At 36.7% G+C, this 25,664-nt stretch overlaps 2 protein-coding genes across 3 annotated transcripts in view; both read right to left on the minus strand.

Annotated features, from left to right (window-relative positions):
- The window catches only part of polr2f (RNA polymerase II, I and III subunit F), a 66,569-nt gene that overhangs the window by 30,421 nt on the left and 10,484 nt on the right, over nt 1-25,664 (minus strand). The window lies entirely within an intron of this gene.
- LOC143711078 (GTPase IMAP family member 8-like) lies at nt 14,737-24,497 on the minus strand. Of its 2 annotated transcripts, none has more exons than XM_077202372.1 (7): nt 24,411-24,497; nt 24,081-24,122; nt 23,954-23,989; nt 22,947-23,666; nt 22,538-22,579; nt 21,814-22,416; nt 14,737-17,985 (listed from the first exon to the last, which is right to left on the minus strand). In XM_077202372.1, exons 1-7 carry the CDS (start codon nt 24,424-24,426, stop codon nt 16,781-16,783), a joined length of 2,664 nt encoding a protein of 887 aa, XP_077058487.1. In that variant the 5' UTR covers nt 24,427-24,497; the 3' UTR covers nt 14,737-16,780. The 2 variants fall into 2 exon arrangements, with proteins under 2 accessions (XP_077058487.1, XP_077058488.1); XM_077202373.1 differs by having other exon boundaries at nt 14,737-17,982; nt 24,411-24,458.

Genomic DNA, 25,664 nt, shown 5'->3' on the forward strand with positions numbered 1-25,664 from the left:
ACTAGAGATCTTTCACTGTGCGGTAGAGTTATTTTATCTAAAGTGGAAGGGCTCTCTCTCTCTCTCTCTCTGTTTATCAATGATAAAGATATAAAGATTTCATTTGGGAAGAATCGGCCTCACTGATGAAAAAGAGAAGTACTCTCCAGTTCCAGAGCTGAAGGTGGCCTTGAGTTTTTGGACTTTGCTGACACTATAAACACCTTCAGGGTAAACCGGCTGAAAGATGCATCGTGAACCCAGTGTCGTTATGGCTTTTCATTCCTAATAATATCTTCAACACACTTGGTGGCCTGTCTTTCCTAATAAAGTGTAACTTTTTGCGTGCTAATTACCCATTTCCTCATCTAACTTTCATCAGCAATGTCTCTTCTCTCCTGGAAATGGTGTTTAGTCCACAGCTTTTCCCCCCACAGGGTTCACATTTGAACAACGCAGATTTAACCGTTAGAAATAAGTCTCTCTTTTTTCCTAGATGGTTTAACAATAACTTTATTCTGTTGTTTATGATTTTTGAATCTTCATAATTTTCCAGTTCCACCAAAGGAATATAATACCTTGATAAACGCTATCCCAGCAGGCTTAATCCAGTTAATTAAAAATCACCTTAACTCCAGTAAAGGTAACGGTGTTTATCCAGCGTTGCGCTTGGCGGTATTTCCAAATGAAGAGAAAGATTACTCCAACGGGTAAATTCTTCTAACGAACGTAGATTGGAGAAAGGTCTGGCTTTTGCCTAGTAAATTTTGTGTATCCAACATAGTTAAGGAAATTCATTATAAAATCCTTCATAACATCTATCCTGTAAACTCACACATCTCTAAATATGCTGATATTGATGAAACTTGCTCTTTCTGTGGTTTTGTGGAAGAAACAGCCGCCCATCTATTTTGTGATTGAAATGCGGCCAATAGATTTTGGGCTGAATTAAGTTCTTTTGTTTTTAGCCCTATAGAAATGTGACACACACCTTCATTCTCAAAGAGATTATCTTTATTATGAAAACCCAACGCTGCTGGCCCTGGAATATATTGAAAAATGGCTTAAGTCTCCTTTAAACTTTCCTCTTTTTCTTGCTGAATTTAACTCTTTTATTTCGTTCCTTAGACTCATAAATAACAAAAAAAAAGCAAATTTTTTGATGCATTAAGATGATTTATTCAAAGATAAGACTTAACCCTTTTATTATGCTTTTCTTTTCTCTTTTTTGTGTATGTATAAGTACATAATTTGATGTATGCAAATCCAGGATATTTGTGTTTTCTGTTGTATATCATTGTAAAAGATACAACCTTGCTTAACTTCCCTCAGCTTGTAGTTATGCATAAGTTTTGCAATAATAAAAAAAAACCTCCTAAACTTTTCTTTAAAACTTCTCGTTTTAGACTTATAATTGATGACTGGCATTTTGTTTTGTTCTAATCTTTGCTGAAGTTTGGATGCGTGTCTCTAGTACATTTGACACTTCAAGTTATATCTCAGAAAGACACTACAAAAAGATTCAGCAAACAATAAATGAATGAAATTAAACACTTGTGAATAAAAGCTTGTTTTCTTATAAATGTGTAGCCCTCAGTGCTGACAGAGAAGACTACACTATACATGTGAGACAATAACAGGAGCAGATGATGGTCTGTGCACTGTGTGTGTGTGTGTTTGTGTGTGTGTGTGTGTGTGTGTGTGTGTGTGTGTGTGTGTGTGTGTGTGTGTGTGTGTGTGTGTGTGTGTGTGTGTGTGTGTGTGTGTGATGTTATTTCTGCGTGTACACCAGTGCATGTGTGAGTGAAGTCCATGAGACAAACGCATCTTTCCGCGCTCACGGCCAAAGGAGTGTACCATGTAAAGCTCACACACTCAACTGTGTTCAAGACAGAGAAGAACGTGGAAAATTAAGTATATTCAGGGTTTCTTTTGGGACAGGGCCTAACCTTCATTTTAAAGATGCATTGTGTAATTTTAAGGAGGATCTGTTGACAGAAATGCAATATCATGTACATAACTATGTTTTCAGTGGTGTATAAAGACCTTACTTAATGAACCGTTGTTTTTATTACCTTAGAATGATGCGTTTCTGTCTACACACACCGCGGGTCCCCTTACATTGACATGTTTCTACAGTGGCCCTGAACGGACAAACGTGTTTCGTCACTATGTTGTTCTTCGTGCACAAATCTAGCTAAAATCAGCAAATAAAAACACTCACAACAATGATGAACAAAGTAACAATAATATTCACAACAACATATTGTCTTACTGAATAATAAAGTAAACATAATTTCTTAATTTATCTTTGTAAAGTAACATCTGCTGTCTCAGACGACGACATCACTTCCTGTCGGCCACCGTAACTTCTGTTGGGTGCAATTCGCAACCTCACCACTAGATGCCGCTAGAAATCACACAGTGCACCTTTAAAATATAAAATCACATGCTAAATTAAACATACAGTATAATGCAGTAATGAGAAAATATAACACATTACTGCTTGAAAGAGCTTATTGTTGGATATTACATGATTTTTCTTCACTTATGATTGTTTGAATAGTAACAGCACACTGCAATAATTGTGTGTAAATAAAGTGCACATTAAACTCCGCCCACATGAATGACATCATTAGAAGTTCATCCACTTGTAAAGTAGCTAGTTTCTATAGATGCTTGTTTCCGCAACAGAATAAAAGAAACAGAATAATAAAACAACAAAAAAAGGTAAATCTGATTTCTCACAATTCTGACTTTTTTCCTCCTAATTGTATGTTTATATTTAGCAAATTGACTTTTTTCTCTCAGAATTGTGAGATATAAGTCACCATTCAATATTCTTATTTCATTGCGGAAACAGGCTTCCACAAGTTTCACTTAAAAATGTTGATTTATTGCGTAATCAACACAACAGCGTAAACAATGAATAGATCACATCGCTCTATCAAAAACTGATACATTTGCGGGATATGACACAAAACCTTTTTCAGCGCGCAAACTTTATAAACTGTTAAGCTGAGCTGAATATTTTTGATTCCCACATCGAGAACTTAAAAATATATTTCTGCATCAAAGTTAATTTCAACAATACGATACATTGGATAATTATATCTTGAGACACTCTGTTACTGTAATTGACGTTTAGTTAATCGACGGTTTCCTTGATTTCCTGAACTTTTATAGTTTTGCCCTCTTTATTAGTATTCTCAGAAACACAACAACTCATTCTGCATATAAACACTCCCGCTTTACAAACTTCAGTACAAAATTATTTTGTGGCAATCAACATTTGACTGTAGATGCTGTATATCAAATATTAATCAGCAATGTTAATTTATAAACACTCAACAATGAAAGTGTTCAGTGTGAATCTTCTGTTGACACAGAAGTTTCACAACAACACAGATAAAAACAAGAGTGGCATTTACTACAAAAAGGTTTAATCTTGCATGAATAAAACACAAATAGATATTAAATAAGGAGATTCAGAGTGAAGTGTGTGTGTGTGTGTGTGTGTGTGTGTGTGTGTGTGTGTGTGTGTGTGTGTGTGTGTGTGTGTGTGTGTGTGTGTGTGTGTGTGTGTGTGTGTGTGTGTGTGTGTGTGTGTGTGTGTGCTGCCCTCCTGTGGGCGAACACCAGACCTGCAGGATGAAACCAAACCTCCACTATAAACCAGAGCAGAACACACACACACAAACACACACACACGGTGATGATGAGCTCGTCGCAGCCCCAGTCCTCATAACTGCCGTCAGGAAGATACAGGCGGATGATGATGGGGATCTTCCTGCTCCTGAGGGACAGTAACACACACACACACACACACACACACACACACACACACACACACACACACACACACACACACACACACACACACACACACGCACGCACACACGCACACACACACACACACACATCAATTACACCATTTATGAGAGTGTTTTTGTCCATACAATGAAAGTCAATGTTCCCAATATGACTAAACACACACACACACACACACACACACACACACACACACACACACACACACACACACACACACACACACACACACACACACACACACACACACACACACACACACACACACAATCAACACGACAGATGAGAAACACACATCAACACAACACACACACACACACACACACACACACACACACACACACACACACACACATCAATTACACCATTTATGAGACTGTTTTTGTCCAATAAAGGTCAATGGGGTCCAATGTTCTCGATATGACTAAACAAACACAACACACACACACACACACACACACACACACACACACACACACACACACACACACACACACACACACACACGTCAACAACACAACAAACAAGAAACACACACACACACCAACAGATATTTGAGACAGTTTGTATTTTGTGTGTATTATATAAGCTGTTCTCAACCATGAGTTCTCAATATGACTTTCACATTTACATTTATTAATTTATCAGACGCTTTTCTACAACAAGCGCTTCATCCTAACAGATCCTGGAGTCAATAACAGTCGTGTTGGTGTGTGTGTGTCGTACTCAGACATGGGCAGTATTTCAATTAAATGTATTTTAAATACGTATTTAATTACTTTAGTGTATTTTGTAATTTGTATTTTGCAGGTGTGGAAAAAATAAAATGTAGTTTGTAACAAAATATTTTGAGGGAGTGTATTTGGAGTATTTCAAATACTTAAATACTTCAGAAAAATCACCATAGTAAATGATTTTGCCATATTTTCGGTCTGATGTTGGCAATGGCAATGTCCAGGTTAGATGCACGAAAATCACGTGACACCCTGTAGACCGGGGTCCCTCCAAGAAGTGAATGAGTTTTGAACTCTTAAAAACGGCATTAAGGTAAAGTGTTTTGTGAAAAACATACATATTGCACACTGAACGCATTAAAGAGAAAATAATTGTGCCTTATGAGATCAATGCACTGTGTTGCATTCATAAAAGGACATCATAGGCCCTACCTATTATTACCTACCTAGCGCGTCTGTCGTAACGCCACTGGAATCTCTAAGCAAGCGTTCACAATATAACATCCATCTGCAGTTTTTACACGTTTTTAAACGCTTTATATGAGAAATATTGATATTGTTTTTTTATAAAATAATCATCAATCCTATTGTTTTTCAGTTATTGCGCACGCATCGCGATTCTACTATGGAAAAGGCATACGTGGTCAGGGCAGTTAGAGTCTCGTGTGTAAAACAAACCCACACATATTATGATTAATATGATTAATCATATATATTATGATTAAAATGGAATTTTGATTTTGTGACAAAAATTCTCGGTCTGTTATTTTTACGCAAAAATCGCTGCAAAAGATGCTTTCCAACAGGTTTTATCGTAGTTTTTGTCCAACTCCATTGACTTGTATTGGATGTTCTGTGAGTTACGGTATTACTAGTGAAATGCCCATACTTTTTTATTTTGCTACTTCGCCATTTTGAAATTACACATTTCTCATATTTGTGTTATTGCTACTATTTGTGTTATTGACCTTTCAGTAATAAAAAAAGGACTTAAGATTATTGTGGGAGTATTTTTGTATTTTCAAAATACTAAATACTTGTATTTTATTTAAATACATTTTTCACATCAGTATTTTGTATTTTATTTTGTTACATTTCATGAGCCAGTATTTGTATTTTGTAACAAAATAGTTTTTGATGTATTTGTGCCCACCTCTGGTCATACTTGAGCTCCTTCATGGCGATCTGCAGCTGAAGTGACGTCACTGAGCACATGCTGTCACACAGGAAGTGATGTCACTGAGCACATGGTAGGCTTGTTCGACTTGAACGCGTGATTTTTTTTCCCAAACCACTTCAGCGGAAATCCCGCCCTGCAGCCGATTCTAAAGTTTTCATTGGTCATGTCAATCACTGTACTGATTGCCTACACCAAACACTGATCCCTAAACCTACCCGTCACTGTAACCTAAACCAATGAAATCGGCTGCAGGGCGGGATTTCCGCTGAAGTGGTTTGGGAAAAAAAATCACGCGACTTGAACCGGCGCTGCGCAGACCGATCGGTTGATGACTACAAAGTACCGCGAGAGCGATTCAAAAGCATAAGGAGCCGTCTGCTCTCTAATCGCTCTCGCGGTACTTTGATGTCATCAACCGATCGGTCTGTGCAGCGCCGGTTCAAGTCGAACAAGCCTGTTGTCTTCACAGGAAGTGATGTCACTGAGCAATTCTAGTTTTCTTCTAAAGTTTTTAATTTGACCCAAATCAAAATGTCACTGCACTGACTGGGCTACATTATAAGAAATAGTAAAAGTCACTTTTTCTCCACATCATTTTTCATGATTAATATTGCATTGCATAACGTGAGCTGGTCAACTAGTCTAAAATTAAGAAACCCCTTGAAAACAGTAAAAAAAAAAATATGGAAGTAAAATAATGCCAAATGTTTTTGAAACAAAAAGCCTGTTGAATTGTACTACTTGAAAAAAATATGCATTGCATTAAACCTGCTTGTATTTTAATGCATTGTATTTTTAGGGTTTGCATTTTTATGGGCTGAAATTTAGCATGGTTGAATATTTAAGCTGTGAATATTTCAATTTAAAACATTTCAAACACATTTTCAGTAGTAAAATTAGAAAATAATCCATATTCACCTTTCGTATTTCACTACCAAAATATTCAAACTGATTAAAAATACAACCTATAATATTCAACAGGCGGTTTTCGGTGCATTTTATTTCGCTTTGCAAATTCACTTCCACAAATTCAGTGGTTCAAATTCGACAGTAAATTCAACGTTGACGTCCAGGAACTGCAGGAAAAGCAGTAGATTACCGAGCATAATCTCCATCTGCTGTTAGTCAACCTCACCAGCAGGGGGTGCAAGCGAGTGTTGTTGACGAAGACCAGAGCAACAGTTAGAGCGAGCCATTCATTCATAAAAACTCATTTACAACAATTGAGTATGCATTAAGTTTTGTGTGAGGATTATCTGGGTCAGTATATATGCGGAAAAGATGATAAAGGCACAAAAGCTGTTTTATGTTTTATTCATTAAACAATTCATCATCAACTTTTTCTACCATGAACAGGATTATAATCGGTTTCCCTCAATACTTCATCTATACTCAAGGATCCCCCTTCCATCAGGACAAAGCGCTTAACGTAGCTTAATGGACTAATACAGTGATATAAAAGACCAAACTCGCACCTTATTGGGGAAGTATGCCTACATACATGTTAATATTCCTACATACATTATTAATCTGGGAAGGGTCACAGCACTTTCATATTGTTGGGAAATGTAGCAAGCTAAGCTACAGCAATATGGCAAAAGTAGTTTACTACATCTAAAGCTACTTTTCCAAATTTAATTTTTATATTGAACCAACATAATTCCAAGTCAGTGCTATCTCAGTGATCAATAAAATTGTCAATCAAACAAATAGGCAGGCATAATTTGTCAGTTCAATTGTTTATTCAACAACTGTTCCAAACCAATTTGGCCAAAAAAACAAAAAACATAACTATATAAAACCATATAACTATATAAAACTATAACAAAACCAGGTGTCAAGAGTGTGTGGATCTTTTTCCATTTCTCACGTGTCAGCCCAAGGATTGATACTGGTATGTGATGTCACACCATGCGGAGCAGAAGGTGATGGTAATGCACCAAAAAGCTGGTTTGTAGGGCCCTATGAAATCCGTTTTATTTTTTCCCACATTCCCAATTCAGTTTTATTTTGTTTTCATTTTTCTGGACTCCCATTTTAATGGTTAAATAACATTTTTGTAATCAAAAACGTGTAATTAATTGAAATCATGAAACGTATATAATTTAACAATAATTTATTAACATTTTTAAATAAATTACATTTAAAGGGCTCTATAAAATAGTTTTTTAAAATGGTTTAAATTGTAATGACCAATTATTTAAAATGTAGACCTAATGATTTAAGCAAAACTTTCTTCAAAGGTTAAAACCAACCTTTTATTTTGACAGGTTGCCATGTAGCTAGACCTTTGAGTCTCTGTTTTGTTTTTGTTTTTTTTGATATGACGATAGTTTTTCTCAAATCAAGCTAAAATGCTGCTAAAGTGACTCTCAGAGCGGCTGTGTAGATGAAGTTCATCGATCCATTACTGAAAACATCGCAAGTGTCATGGGTGCTTCAGTGTGTGGTAAATGAATCCGCACGTCTGAGCCATTCATTCACAGAGACACGCATGCATGATTCCTTTTTAACCTCTTAAGTGTCATGGGCCCACCGGTGGGCCCAAATCCATTACATATTTAAAACAGTAATAACCTATACTAAACCTAAACTAATCTTGACAAACTATATATCATTTGAAAGCTTACAATCTCTAGTTTCCATATTTGGTTACTGATTCTCAAAACAAATTACAGAGGAGCCGTAATTTATTAATTTGCAACAAGAATATTTTCATACTCCTAGGCGTGTTCAGACCTTTATTTTGAAATAGCAATGAACATGAAAAATCATGAAAGAAGGGTAGAAACCAGTTTGTTTTCATGCCAAGAGTTCAAAAGATGGCAAGCATTCAATTATTTTAGAAAAAAAAAGGTCTGAAAATGTTTTAAATATAAAGAAAAAATAATAGATTCACCATTTGTGATGTGGCCGCGAGCTATAACGCACATATGTGTTCTTTTATGTGTTTATTCAAGGTTTAATTCATATCAAAATCTGCCAAACTTCCAATACTACTTCTGAATAGGATGTCTACTTTATAAATTGTATGAAAATTGTGAAAATGATGGTTCAGATCACTCAAACCACATATGGAAATGGAGGCGCCCTTATATGGGCAGTAATGGAGTCTGGTTGTGACCTAGTGAAAAAGTTTGGTACTGCGCCCAAACAAAATCTTACTGAAAGCTCATTTCTTGAGATATCAACCTAAAATTTGAAACACAACTTGTTCAGATTTTTGGCTTTGATTTTTTTGCAGTTTAAGAGTTGTCCAGGTTTTGAAAATATATATTTTATATAAAATATGAATAATTAATTTTTTTAAATCGTACATTTTCATAAACTCAAACTTCTGTAACTTTTTTTCTGTTTCACTTTCTTAATTTATTTCACTTCTACAAAAATCTGCCAAATGTCTTCTTTAAAACAAGACCAATTTTATGTCTATATTCCAAAGGATTCTTATCCTATACCATTTAAGTTTGGAATGTGCATTTTCATGTCTATTCAAAAAAAGGGGGGTGACACTTAACAGGTTAAATAGTCTTTTATCGGTTTAATATCCACAGACACTAGTCTATACCGCGATTTTATTTAAGTTTAGGCTACTTACCTTCTTTTCATCCAAGATCTGACAAATTCCGTGAAATTCCGCGTTATACAGTAAATTTTGTTTTTATGCATGGATATCGCAATTCAGTCCATGTTTTCCCTATTGCGGTAACTTAATGAAATCATATGGCCCTATGGTTGCCAACCACCGTAAAACAAGAAGAAGAAGAAGTCACCGTCACTAACTGATCCAGCATCAGTGATACTTAGCAGTTGTATTTCCGATTTGAGCTTGAGCTTTAGAAATGCTTGGGAAAATGTAACGTTAGCTTGGATGCTACCGCACTACTTGATAAAAAAAAGAGCTTCGCTACTGAAAAGCTATTTGATCCAGAAAACAGCGACGCTAACACCACGCTACTGAGAAATGTATTTAAACTAGTAGCGTCACTACTTGTAGCGACGCTACTGCCCAACACTGATTGAAATTAGAAACGTGTATACCAATGTCGTATGTAACTTTAGAGACGGTCCCTAAATGTCCGAATGTCCAATGTCAAGCCAACTTATGCCAGAATCACTGAGAAACACTCAGCTTTAAAGTTTGCGCGTTAAATTCATTTTTTCGGAGTCCTTCTGCTTGCCTGCGAGTTTGGTCTTTTATATCACTGTATTAGTCCATTAAGATACGTTAAGCGTTTTATATGTCCAGCAGGGGAATCCTGACGTATTGAGGGAAAACCCATTCCATACGAACTAAACAACCAATAGATATGTCAAACTCAAATGTAACATTGGATCTGTAAACATCCGCATCGGGGGAGTAACAACACTCGCTTGCACCCCCTGCTGGTGAGGTCGACTAACAGCAGATGGAGATTATGCTCGGTAATCTACTGCTTTTCCTGCAGTTCCTGGACTTCAACGTTGAATTTACTGTTGAATTTGAACCACTGAATTTGTGGAAGTGAATTTGCAAAGCGAAATAAAATGCACCGAAAACCGCCTGTTGAATATTATAGGTTGTATTTTTAATCAGTTTGAATATTTTGGAAGTGAAATATGAAAGGTGAATATGGATTATTGAAATTTTACTAATGAAAATGGGTTTGAAATGTTTTGAATTTAAATATTCACAGCTTAAATATTCAACCATGCTAAATTTCAGACCATAAAAATGCAAGCCCTAAAAATACAATGCATTAAAATACAAGCAGGTTTAATGCAATGCATATTTTTTTTCAAGTAGTACAATTCAACAGGCTTTTTGTTTCAAAAACATTTGGTATTATTTTACTTCCATAAAAAAACAAAAAAAAACATAGGAACATTGTGCGCACTCAGCCATATAGCGATTTCAATTTTATTTAGATTTATTGTTCAGCAATATAATCTGCATGGCTGAAGTCTTCCTCTTATCCGAGTGACCATGAATGATGGATGGCGTTTTTAAGATAATCCATGCGATCACTCCTACGTGATAGTCGAATTCAAAGGATTAAGTTAACTCAATATTTTAACTTTCACATATTTTTATTTCACTAAATTCGGGGATCCCCTATCTGAGATGGAGCAGATTTGTGGCGCAATGGACCTACAATCCAGGACAGTACTCTGCTGGGGTGGCACTACATCAGCAATGCCCAGCGGGGCCGCCACAGAGCACGCTTCGCCTGCGCTGTCTGCTGCCGTTAACCGCAACGACGCTATCACCGACTTCTTTTACTCTCAGCATAATTATTTAGCACTTACTTATACTTTAGTATAATCAATCTTCACTCTCCTCGTTGGAGTGAAGCTCTTCCGCTCTCCTTTTCCAATCTCTTTCATTCAGACAGCCCTAACCAAATAATAAAATCTTACTACCTTGTTTGTTGATTAGCCAGGGGTGTCACCAAAGAATGATTGTCCGCGCATTCTACACCATAACTGTAAGGGGTATACAGTCAAAGACCCAGAACCAGATATGAAGAATGAAGACCCAGAGTCAGAATTATAAAAAAATTAAGGAAAAGTTTTACTGAAGATAGTTTGCAGTTTCATCAGCAGAAGTCAGCTTCAATACTCGCACAGGAGTTCGTAGGCCGCCCCGCTTACAGTTACAAAGATCACAGCAGTTAAACCATTTACAAGGTCTAAGCTACGTCATTGCTTACAGGTTGAATGATTCGTTGGCTAAGAAATAGATAAACATAGTAATTTTCCACACATATACAGATAGACTGAGGCATATCTCCATCGATTATGCAGCTGACACTCGGACCCTGAAGTTAGGGCCATCGTGACCTTCCAGGTCTCAGATTTGGGTTACTGAATGCCAGCCTGTCCTGAACAACAACTCAGTCAATCTCCAATAATGCCAGTGGTTCCTTAACCTGTAATCAAGAAGACTAACACACACACACACGAACACACAGCTTTTCCAAGGTTGGATTTGGACAGGCTCTAACTATAAACAGGAGAGTCCTCTCAAAACATCAAGATAGTGCGTTCTTTCTCTCTAGAAGAGCTAAACTTTAACAAAGAAATGGTGCCTTAAACTATTGGCTTCAATGACCCCTTTATGTTTTAATACATTGAATACCTTTCTCAAACACAAAACAATTCCAGCAGGCACAGTACGTCAATGTGACGTCAGGAAGACGTTGGACTCCAACTAATCCAACGTCAGCCAGACGTCATATTTTGGTTGAAAATGAAAGTCAGGTTGACGTCTAAACCCAACGTTTGTTTGGCGTCAAGCTCCAAAGTCAGACAGATGTTGAATTTTGGCTGAAATAAGCACCGCAAAAATATGGGACATGCATGGCAGCACATTAAATCTGTGAAGATCTCAGCAGAGGAGGAGTAAACTACTCAAACAGCATTACCAGCTTCACTTATTATTAACCAGACTCACTTTATTTCATTTCCGGTTTAATGAAATCAATAGTTGTATTTTAAAGTCACCATCATGGTGGTTAGCATTTGCTTTAGTTGTGCTCTTGACCCTTGACTAAACAGTATACAATTTTCACTGGCTGCTTCAATTGTGTTTATAAAGCACATTTGTAATGGCAAAAACGACTTTTGGATTAGGTGATGTTGACTGATTATTGATGACTTGTGTTTTTAATATTAATATATAATAGAAGACATTTAATTTTACAGTATGAGAGCAATGCTCTTTATCAAATAATATAAAGGATTTTAAAAACATTTAGTTGTTCCTCTACATTATTACTTAGCCATCAAGAATCAGCGTATGACTCTCAACAATGGTGACGATCAATGAAATGCTTTATGCTGTTGTGCATGCTGGGTACCACCAATCAAAACTCACCCATATCTCCCAGCATGCATTGCGGCATTAATAAATTATGCAGCTGGATGTTTTGTAGCTTGTTTTATGCTCAGAGTTGATCTGATTATCTGGATATTTTGTATGATTGTCATCATTGTTGAGATTCATATGCTGTTTCTTGATGTCTGTGTGCGTCTAACCCTAACATAGTGACTTAAAAATACAAAATATGATTTAATTAAATGGGAATTTAAATAAAGTAAATCTGGTTAGTTTTAAGTGAAGCTGGTAATAAGTGTACGACCATGCATTTCCCCTTTTTGTTTGGATTATTCCAACCAAAATTCAACAACTGCCCAACGTTGGAGCTTGACGTCAAACAAACATTGGATTTAGACATCAACCCGACTTTCATTTTCAACCAAAATCCAACGTCCGACCGACGTCGTAGTCTATATTCTGTGCTTGCATGCTGGGAAGTCCCTATTTAATTTTTGGAAGTTGGGCTAAATGATCAAGCACTGTTACTGCATTCAGATATCAAATACAGACATTAGAGAATACATGAAAAGAACACTGGTAACGAAATTGTAATCACACTGGTAACTTTTATAACAAAGTAAAATCTCACAAGCCTAGAGAAGTCATTCAACCCATTTGATATTTAGAAGGAAAAATATTGATTAATACCTTGATTATAATCATTCATTACATATACAGGTCCTTCTCAAAAAATTAGCATATTGTGATAAAGTTCATTATTTTCCATAATTTAATGATAAAAATTAAACTTTCATATATTTTAGATTCATTGCACACCAACTGAAATATTTCAGGTCTTTTATTGTTTTAATACTGTTGATTTTGGCATACAGCTCATGAAAACCCAAAATTCCTGTTCCTGTCCAAAATCTCAAAAAAATAGCATATCATGAAAAGGTTCTCTAAACGAGCTATTAACCTAATCATCTGAATCAACTAATTAACTCTAAACCGCTGCAAAAGATTCCTGAGGCTTTTAAAAACTCCCAGCCTGTTTCATTACTCTAAACCGCAATCATGGGTAAGACTTCGACCTGACTGCTGTCCAGAAGGCCATCATTGACACCCTCAAGCAAGAGGGTAAGACACAGAAAGAAATTTCTGAACAAATAGGCTGTTCCCAATGTGCTGTATCAAGGCACCTCAGTGGGAAGTCTGTGGGAAGGAAAAAGTGTGGCAAAAAACGCTGCACAACGAGAAGAGGTGACCGGACCCTGAGGAAGATTGTGGAGAAGGACCGATTCCAGACCTTGGGGGACCTGCGGAAGCAGTGGACTGAGTCTGGAGTAGAAACATCCAGAGCCACCGTGCACAGGCGTGTGCAGGAAATGGGCTACAGTTGCCACATTCCCCAGGTCAGGCCACTTTTGAACCAGAAACAGCGGCAGAAGTGCCTGACCTGGGCTACAGATAAGCAGCACTGGAGTACCCACAGTCAGTGATGGTCTGGGGTGCCATGTCAGCTGCTGGTGTTGGTCCACCGTGTTTTATCAAGGGCAGGGTCAATGCAGCTAACTATCAGGAGATTTTGGAGCACTTCATGCTTCCATCTGCTGAAAAGCTTTATGGAGATGAAGATTTCATTTTTCAGCACGACCTGGCACCTGCTCACAGTGCCAAAACCACTGGTAAATGGTTTACTGACCATGGTATTACTGTGCTCAATTGGCCTGCCAACTCTCCTGACCTGAACCCCATAGAGAATCTGTGGGATATTGTGAAGAGAAAGTTGAGAGACGCAAGACCCAACACTCTGGATGAGCTTAAGGCCGCTATCGAAGCATCCTGGGCCTCCATAACACCTCAGCAGTGCCACAGGCTGATTGCCTCCATGCCACGCCACAATTTCTTTCTGTGTCTTACCCTCTTGCTTGAGCGTGTCAATGATGGCCTTCTGGACAGCAGTCAGGTCGGCAGTCTTACCCATTATTGCGGTTTTGAGTAATGAAACAGGCTGGGAGTTTTTAAAAGCCTCAGGAATCTTTTGCAGGTGTTTAGAGTTAATTAGTTGATTCAGATGATTAGGTTAATAGCTCGTTTAGAGAACCTTTTCATGATATGTGTTACAGGTACCGGCTGGTATCATGTAAACGGCTTATATGCTCTCGCTCTGAAACAGGAGAAATAAATGAGACAGGGCAAAGTCTGCGTCCGTCTTTCATCTCGCTCAGCAGAAGGAGAGCCAAGAGGATTTATTACACAATCACAATTAAAATCCTACTTGGTTACAAACACATAGATTTCTCATGAAATAGACAGTTTCAAAAATAAAATACAATTTGTCTTTTTTTTCTCTTTCAGCAATTACTGAGATATAAATTGTGTATGATCAAATAAATCAAAATGACAAAAACCTCTGTTACCTTGTGGGTTGTCTCTTTTCAACTTAATATAAAACCTAGCTCATGTTATCACTTGCATATAATTCCTGAATGCCTTTTCAACTAGCATCATTTTTACTCTTCCACAATGCATGAGCTGACAGACTTTTTAAACCACTTTTAGAATATAAAACGTTTGGTTTTAACACTAGCTTTTCACACATTACACAATCTCATACCTTTCAAAACTATCTAACTTTACAAAAATGTTCAAAGAACTAAAAATAAAACTCCGTTCGACGTGACTTTGGTAATCACAGATGACGTCACCGGGCGCGAACATACAAACACTGCTGTTATGTTATTTACATATATGTCCACATTTTCATAACACAGCCTTGTTACACGGCCCTTCAAACATTCAGCGACATGTAAACATATTAGATTTCAGTTATTTAACTTAATTTACACATCTACCAAACTGAAACAGGAGAAATAAATGAGACAGGGCAAAGTCTGCGTCCGTCTCTCATCTCGCTCAGCAGAAAGAGAAAGATCGCAAAGCGGGACAAACTGACGTAAACCCCCGGCAACACAATAAGCGCTACACTGCCCTCTGCTGACGAACTCCAAAATTACTCCTGCCCTCTATATGGAATATATTAGTGCAAATGAATAGTAGAAACAGGTTAATTACCCCTGCACAAAATTCAAAAACATTTCTTTATAAAATTACAAAAAAAAACTACCACAAATGTGATAACAATTTACTGGGCATCACATATGCTAATTTTTTGAGATAGGAATTTTGGGTTTTCATGAGCTGTACGCCAAAATCATCAGTATTAAAACAATAAAAGACCTGAAATATTTCAGTTGGTGTGCAATGAATCTAAAATATATGAAAGTTTAATTTTTATCATTACATTATGGAAAATAATGAACTTTATCACAATATGCTAATTTTTTGAGAAGGACCTGTACATTAAAGCAGCAGTGGATTCCGATCCACCCCCATCAATCGTGACAACAAACTGTATTATTTTCAATAAAAGATCGTGAATTGAGACACTGATGAACACCTGACAAGCAGAATTACTGAGGGACAGAGAAACAAGAACAGAAAATAGAGAAACACAAGAACTACAACTGACTTCCAGCCATTACACATTATAACACTTATTATTAACCAGTATGGCTTTATTTCTGTCATACATCTACAGAAGTTGTTATTGTGATGTTCAATTAAAAATGTTTGGTTTGAAGTTACCATTATAGAGATCAGTGTTTGCTTTAGTTGGGAGGCTGACCCTTGACATTTTAACATTAGTTTTTTCATTTGCTGCTTGAACTGGGTTTTTGCAAGTCACACTACAGTATATTCTTGTAGGCTATTTATGTTTTCTACTGTATATTACTGTTATAATGGAAATTTTATGATATTGTCAGAATTTCGCCTTTTTTACAGCAAGAGTTAACAGTGTATAATACTATTTTGTGATAGTATGTCTGATTAACCTAAACACATTATATATGTTTATTATTAAAAAGGAGGGTAGAAAATTAAGGAACTGGGTTGTTCATAATAATCCTAACCCAGGAATAAAAATGTAGAGAATGTATTTTTTCCCCCACATATCTCCTTTACCATTATTACATAATTGAAGACTTTACATGGTTGTTGGACGGATCAAATTAAAATAGCATAATTTATGTGAATAAATGTACATTTTTAGAAAGAAACATTTTCAGAAATACCTGTTCCGTTAAATGGTTCATAGGCTGAGACCTGTGACTACAAATATATCAGTTTATAATTAATACATTATTAAATAATAAAAACTAACTTCTAAAACATGTTTTGTTCCTTATCTCAAGAATCATTCTTAGATAATATTTTCTGTATAATGTCTTCAACACCACCAACAGCTCCTCCAGCAGCTCCTCCAAGAACAGGAACATAGTTACCCCAGTCACGAGCTCGTTTAGATCCGTATGGTAATTGTGCTTCAGCTTTTTCTAAAGCTTCAGCCACTTCTTTCACAAGTTTTTCACTAAATTCATGTTCTGCTTGTTTTCTAGTTTCATGTTGAATTTTCTCCTGAAGTTTTTGTTTGTCCTTCTCATGTTTTTCTTCCAGGTATTTTATGAAGTTCTGTTGTTGTTGTCCTAAAGATTTTTCCTTTCTTTCATTCTCCTCTTCATTTAGTTTCTTCTGCTCCTCCAGTTTTTTCTGCATCTCTTTTCTAAGGTTCTCATTGGTCTCTTTCTTGATCTCTTCTTCTCTCTTTTTAAATTCCTCTTCAGTTCTTATTAGTTCATTCTGAATCTCTTGTATTTCTCTCTCGTTTTCTTTCTTCATTTGTTCTATTTCAGCTTCATATTTGGTTTTCAGCTCCTCTTCTTTTCTATTGTTCTCTTCATCTTTCTCTTTCATTATTCTCTCTTGTTCCTCTTTGATGTTCTTCTCCACCAGCTGGAACATCTCATTAGTGTAGAAACTCCCTCCATTTACTGTCAACATCCAGTCAATCTTATCCAGCAACTCAGAAACCTGTGTCTTATCTTTAGTCTCGTTGTTATTGAACACATGGTATCTCTTACCACACTGCTGGATGAGGTTCTTTAAACTATCATCATCTTCGATAAAATCTTCAACCCTTGCTCCTCTAAGTTCATCTCCTCTGGTGAACAGCACCATGGTGTACATTCTGGATTTGTCTCCAAATGTGTCCTGGATCATCTTCACTGCATCTTTCTCCTCTTGAGTGAATCGTCCCAGTTGAATCACCAGCAGAAACACATGTGGACCGGGTGCTGCCATTGAGACACACTTCACAATCTCCTTCCCAGTCTCAACATTATCAACTGCAGTATCAAACAGGCCTGGAGTGTCGATCACAGTGATCCGTCTTCTGTTGAACTCAGCAGTTTCTTTCTCACACTCTCGCGTCACTGAGCGTGAAGTCAGTTTTGAATTAAAAGCTGTTTTTCTCAGTATGGTGTTTCCCGTTGCACTCTTCCCAACACCCGTCTTTCCCAGCAAAACAATCCTCAGATCATCATGTGTTACACCTGCTAACCACAAGAGAAACTGTCATTACAATGAAATTCTCTAGAAACACACACACTAAATGCTTATCCTCTGATCTATACATTATTATTCCATGACTATACTGTGCCCCATTGTGCACTGTGACCAAATCTGAGGGAATCTGCTTTATCTCAATTTTAAGGTGATGATACACATGCCAATTTTTTGAGCAATATTTCTGGGCAATGTTGCAGTCAATGGGCAACCAGGTGAGACACAGGGCCCACGACCCATCTAAATTATCCAGATAGAAATTTGTTGCCCATTCTCAATGTAAAAGTTCCCAAGCAACAATCGCTCAACGTCATTGCCCAGTAAGACTGCTCAAAAAGTTGCCCCGTGTATCATCACCTTTAGAGACATCTGTTATCATACGAACAGAAACACAGCATATGTGCTATCTGGCGAAGGGCGGTGTGGTAAACCGAAGTCTGCAGCAGGGGAATCCCAGATAGCAACATTATTTCAGCCCAGATTCGGCCCACATCTGGCGCTTGTGGGATGCGGATCTGGCCCACATGCAGCTTGGACTGACGGCCCTTGGGTGGCCCACTCCTGTTTGCCAGATCTGTGCCACAAGCAGGCCATAGCAATGCCACATGTCAGCCAAGAGCAAAGAAATAAACCAGAACTGGACTTTATCTGAGCCACAAAATCTGTGTATATTAAATATGGAGTCACCTCAACCTTAATAAGCCTGTTAACAAGCAGAATCACTGAAGGAAAGAAGAAAACAGAAAAAGAGAGAGCAGAAACACAATAACTGCAACTATGAAACTCGCATGATACATTTACCTGACATAATAAATTGTTACATTTGATTATTCTAACTTACTTTGACATTATTTTCATTAGAGTTAAAAAAAAATAGTCAAACATTCGCTCACATTTGATGATGCACACATATCATTAAAACCTTTTCATTTATGGAGTCAGATGAAATAATGAGAAAATACATATGATATTATGACATTATGACATATGATAAATATACTTTGCCGCGAGAAAAGACAGTAACACACAGAGACCTTCCATGCTGGTCGGATGCCGCACCTTGGGCAAGTTTACAGCATCTTTTTATTCTTATGCATCTCCCAGCGGGCACCTTGACGTCAATTTAACATCAATATGATATCAAACATTATGTCAAAATGACGTCACGAAATAGGTCAAAAATGAAAGTCATATTGACGTCAAAGTGTCAGTGTCAATTTGATGTCAAGATTTTGACCTCTGCTGATGTGATTAATTGAGTGATGATTGGCCAATATTGAAGACACCTGATGTTAACAAGCAGAATCACTGAAGGAGAAATCACAATTTTAAGCCACCATTTTGGTGATCAATGTTTGCTTTAGTTGGGCTCTTGCCCCTAAAGTTTTTAACTTAAAATTTTGTTTGGCTGCTGAAACTGAGTGGTGAACAGCCAGATGAACAAAGAGTAAGGGTGATCTGATGGTGTTGGTTATGTTTTGACATAATCATCATTTGACCTGAATCACTGAACTCTTTCAAAGTCTAATCTCTGATTTATATTGGTAATTACAGCATCATGGTATTCTACAACATATGATCCTGAATTTTTAATTTAATCCAAAAGATTTACTAAAAGTTGTTCTGAAATAACGAATATGTGTTTTAGGCACACAGACATCTAGAATCAGTGTATGAATCTCAACAATGGTGACAAACAGAATATTCAATTAGGAAAAGGAAATTACTAAAACTAGGGCTGCACGATTAATCGCACGATGTTGTTATGCGCATCTAATCAGTAAAGCCGGTTCCTTGATTAGTAGTAAATCGCCTTCACCTGCTTTCAGATGGACGATATGATGCAGATAAGAGTGTTAAATTAACACTCAAGAGTGTTAAAGTTAATGAGATAATTAAGTGATTAATTTAGTGATCATTGAGCATTATTGAAGACACCTGATGATAACAAGCAGAATCATTGACGGAGAAAATGTAAAATTGTAAGCCACCGTTATGGCGATAAGTGTTTGCTTTAGGTGGGCTCTTGATCCTTATACTTTAAGTTTACATTTTCTTTGTCGGCTGTTATTGATTTATTACAGTCAAATGAACAAAGACAAGTGTGTTCTGATAGTGTTAGTTATGTTTTGACATAATCATGCTGTGATCTGAAAATTGAAACTCATTCAGATGATCTGGTTTATCTTGATAGCAACAGTTTAGTGGTTATACAGCATATGATAATTGTATTTTTCTTATAATCCAAAACATTCAATAATAATTGTCCTGATCAAAGCACTTTCAAATGCATTTATCTAGAAACACAGACATCAATAATCAGCCTGTGAATCTCAACCGTGGTGACAATAATAATCCTTGTAATGGCTCCCATCATGCATTGAAACTAAATTATGCTGTAACCAACAACATAAATCAAAATCGTAAAGTTCAAATAATGACAATGACTGTCATATTATAACCAACACCACCAGATCACTTTTATATTTGTTCATCTGGCAGTTATAACTCAGATACATCAACCAAACAAAATCTAAAGTTAATAATGTAAGGGTCAAGATACCAACTAAAGCAACCACTCATCTCCATAATGGTGACCTGAAATTCCGGTTTTCTCCTTCAGTGATTCTGCTTCAGGTGTCTTCAATAATGCTCAATAATCACTCAATTAATCACTTAAATATCTCATTAACTTTAACACTCTTGAGTGTGGACTCATATATACTCCCAGGTGTGTTAATTTAACACTGGAGTTTTTGCTGAGTACAAAGAGCCGTAGTTAACTGACAAGCTGAGCCATATCGCATTAAATATCGTTGGCGACATGGCCTCGATTTGAACGTGATTTGGCTCAGCTTGTCAGTGAACTACGGCTCTTTGTAGTAAATGCCGCTCCATCTGAAAGCAGGTGAAGGTGATTTACTACTAATCAAGGAACCGGCTTTACTGATTAGATGCGCATGACAACATTGTGCAAATCCTATCATAATTTATTCATACCGCAAAGGATGATGGGAGCCATTTTGGTTTTGATTGGTGGCACCCAGAATGCACTGCAACTTATTATTGTCACCCTTGTTGAGATTCACAGGCTGATTATTGATCTCAGTGTGTCTAAATAAAATATATGTTTTTTAAAGTCTTCTGATCAGAACAGCTTTTAAGAAATGCTTTGGATTATATTGAAAAAGCTGATAATTGTTTGCTTTAAGATCACAGTGCAAGGTAAAGACACTCTATATGACTTGGGTGATTTAGGCCAAGTGATGATTTTGTCAAAACATAACTAACACCACTTGATCAACTTTTCTCAATGTTCATCTGGCAGTGACATTTAAAGCAGCCAAACAAAATTGAATTATTAATAGTTTAGGGGTCAAGAGCCCAACTGAAGCAAACACTGATCACCAAAAAAATGTATTTTCTCCTTTGGTGATTCTGCTTGTTAACATCAGGTGTCTTCAATAATCACATCAGCGGAGGTCAAAATCTTGACATCTAATTGACATTGACACTTTGACGTCAATATGACTTTCCTTTTTGACCTATTCCGTGACGTCATTTTGACATAATGTTTGATGTCATATTGATGTTACATTGATGTCAAGATTCCCGCTGGGCTGTTTTGATTATTTTAGGATTTTTTTACATTTATTTTCTATGTAAACCACTTTGAATTACCATTGTGTATGGAATGGGATATATAAATTAACTTACCTTGCCTTGTTTGAAATGTAACTTTAAGAACAAAATGAAACTGTGAAATTATTTTAAATTAAATTTAAATTAACAGTTTACAGACTTTAATGAACTCATACCTGCTGTTGATTGAGTTTTTCTCAGTTCCTCTATTTCAGCTCTGTGTTTGTTTTTCTCCAGTTCTACTCGATCCTGAAGGTACATGAAGGTGGTGTAGAAACTTCCTTTGTTCTCTTGTACCATGTTCTCCACATCCTGAAGTAGAGCTGGAACCTGTGAGCTGTTCTCCAGGACAAAACGATGACCTCCAAATGTCTGAAGAGACGTCTCAGTAGCTAAAGTTTGAAATATATTCAGTTTACTAATCATGCTCTTCTCTTGGATTATGAGAACCATCAGGTGGTTCTTGATGCTTGAACTAAATATCTTCTGGATCTTCTCTATTTCTGCTTTGTCTTCATCAGTCAGTGGCACATCAGGAATAATGAGGAGGAAAACATGAACTCCAGGATCACAGAGAGACACACAGTGGAGAGTCTGACGCATCACTTCCTCCTCTGAGAGATGATTGACAGCTGGAAACTCCACCAGACTGATCACACGTCCATGAAGCTCCAGGTCTTTTTTCTCTCTTATATATTTTGATACAGTGGCCTTCAGTGCATCATGACTTCCACACAGCACCAAGTTCAGCTTCTGTTGTCTGGTGGCACTTACACCTCCTTAAACAACAAAAACAACAACAAAGTATTTGGCTTGCTCTTTTTAAGATTGACGTTTTATTATTCCGATTTATTATATGTAGAATCAAATGGAAACTAGCATATACTCAGTTAAACATACCTTTAGGCTGATTTTGCTTTAGACTTTGTTCTGTATTATCCACTGTAACAAAAAACAAACAAAAAAAAATCATTTTTCATCGTCTTAAACTCATGGTACATACAACTTGAGATGATAAACACTCACAAGTACAAAAAATGTCATAATTCAGTACATAATAACGCAGAGTGAAACCTTGTTTAACTGTTGTCCAATATCTGTTGACAAGCATCTCATAGGAGCATCTACCACACAAACAATTTAAATGACTGAAATTTAGATGTCTATTCATATGACATGCTTTTGTGTAAAAAAAGAGAAAAAAAAAGTTTGCAAAGTTGAACAAGTTGAATTACCATATTTTATCTGTACATGATGTTATAACCTGGTGTCTATAGATTATAATCCTTTTTTTTTGTTGAAAACTTACAATATCTTATTATTGGTATTTGATGAAGGACACTTTTGGTTTTCCTCATCTCTGTATGAGTGTCTTGGTGTTGTTCATCATCCTTTGAATCTTCCTCTTCCTCCTCTGTTCTGAGTGAAGCAAAAGATCTGCTCTGATCTTCATCCACCTGTGTTTCTTCTGCATAATCATACAGTTCACATGTGAGAAATTCTTCACTGTTTTCTCTGAGAATCTTCTCTAACTGTTGAGACATTTCAGAGAGACATTCCTCCATTTCATGTTCAAGTTGCAGATGTCCTCCTCCACACTCTGCAGTTAATTGTTGAATTAATTTATTAACTTCCACAGGTGCACCTTTAGTGTCATGCGTCTCTTCATCAGTCGTGAACACAATGGTGCGTTTAATCGCCTCTTCACTGAATTCTTTCAGGACATGTTTCACTCTGTATCTGTCTTCTTCAGTGAAGTCTTTATACTGCAGTACGAGTATGAAGACATGTGGTCCTGGATCAGACAGAGACACACACTCTCTCACTGTGTGTGTGATGTGATGGAGTGACAGATCTGTCTGGAGGAGCTGAGGACTGTTGATGATGATAACTTGTCTGTCCTTCAGTCTTCCTCCGACTCTCTCCACAACATCTGGAGGAGCTTCACTGTCAAAAGCTGCTCTTCCTAATATGAAGTTTCCCACTCGACTGTTTTCTGACACACTCTTCCCCAGCAGAACAATCCTCACTTTAAAGAGTGAAATCAGACATTAGTATGCTTAATTCTCACATCAGAAACAGAAACATCGTATCAAACTTTGAACAGTGTTAAGACAGTTTCACTGCCATTATACCTTATGCTTTCATGACAAAACAAGCGTAAACATAATGTTTCAATTAACTTGCTGCTGTTAAATAGCTTAATAGATCAATCAATAAAATATCACTGATAAATATGTCACAGTAACAGTCACAGCAAGCAGGACTTTCAAATGTTTTACTTCTCTGTTTCTGTCAAATCCTTTAATGACTTACTGTTTGGGCGATGGAAATCTGGACTACTCCTTCCCACTACAAAACAAAAGAAAACAAACTGTTTATGAATCGAGTTAAGATGCGCTACACGACTGAAATTATTCAGAATTCGTTGTACAAAACTCACGTTTCATCTTTCCTCTCATCGTCGAACACAATCGTGTAATGTCTGGAAAAGACCAAAAAAAAAAAAAAACACGAAATAAATAACCACTAATAAATGCAAAGTTAGTTTAATGGCAGAAAACGGCACATTTTATGATGCATAATTGTAGGCCTATCTGTGTGTTTAATATGCGTAAACCGTGTTTTGTTAACCGTTGCTTTGCCATCTTTTGAATGGTTAAACTTATGTCGCGGCGTTTAATGATTAAGGTGAGACGCTTTTAGTTGATATAAGCTTATATTATGATGGATCACACTTTTAACATGCTAACATACTTTATTCAAACCTTACCTGAACTGTGCGCCATTTTGTCAATGCGTTGGTGACATTTACTAAATCGAAAGTAAAAATACGATTTCGATGAGGATAAAATGAACATAATACGCCAATGCGGCCCCTTGTGGAGGCTTTAAAACACATCGACAGATTCTACAGCGTAGGCCTACTTTAAAAAGAGCTCAATATTCGCTAAAATATATTTTTAACTTTACAGATTAGTGGAAAAGACAAGGAAACTGATTAGGTGGAATAGTTTCTTTCAAATTCCAGTCCTTCTATATTAAATAATAAGTTATAATAGTGATTGTAATCAATCTCATTTTGTGGCTGTCTTGATAAAATAAACATTTATATATGGCCAATTGTTATTGGCAGGCACCATCTAAGCAAAATGCACAGATGGTTCATGTACAGATTTTAAAATGATCTCAGCATAAAAAAGGTAATAAATGCCTAATGAACACTAATGCTAGCCTACTACACTTTCAAATAAATGTAACAGTTGTAATTCTGCTTCAGACACCAAATCAGTGAATGAATTAAGAGAACCAGAGTTAGTAACATGACAAAGCTGCTTTTAAACCTATTTGAGGTCTAATATGCGTCTCATCTGTATCTTACTCATAGAGGAACTCATGTTTACATCAGTATGAGGATAGAGTTCATTCTCAGGAAATATCAGAAGAGTTCAAAGGAAATGAAAAGACAAAACCAAAGTGCTTACTTTAAAACTGCAGGTATGGTAGAGCTATGGTAAAGCTTTGAATCCAGTTTACCACATGAGAGTGTGTAACAGATCTTTAAGGTATGTCAGTAATAATCCAGTTGTAGAATGCGATTGTCACACCAGAATTACTGAAGTGTGTGTGAACAGCGCCGGATTAAGCACTAAAAGGTGAATTGGAAACCGAATTCAGCTGCAGTGTGTGCAAGGCCATACAGGGTATTTAATGTTGACATTATACATATAAAAAAATCCACTCGTGTTGATGAACACCAAACTTGTGTGTAAAGGAATTGTTGATCTTTACTTTGCTGGGTAAATAGCTTAAACCTGTTATTGATTCAGATTTCGGCAAAGCTTCTGAATCAAAAACAGCAACATTTAAGGAAGATGTGGGTTTCTTTTTGCTTTCTTAATACTGTGAACTGTGCACGTACAGCATTGTGGTGTTTTATGAAAGGTTTTAAAGGACATTTAGCCTGATCCTGCATGTGCAAGAACTGTTGACTATGAATTTGGTCTTCTGCTTCACTCTTTTGACC

This window comes from Siphateles boraxobius, unplaced genomic scaffold, assembly GCF_051911475.1.
Source record: "Siphateles boraxobius isolate OS27281-9 unplaced genomic scaffold, OSU_SipBor_1 49, whole genome shotgun sequence".
In the NCBI taxonomy this organism is placed as follows: domain Eukaryota; kingdom Metazoa; phylum Chordata; class Actinopteri; order Cypriniformes; family Leuciscidae; genus Siphateles; species Siphateles boraxobius.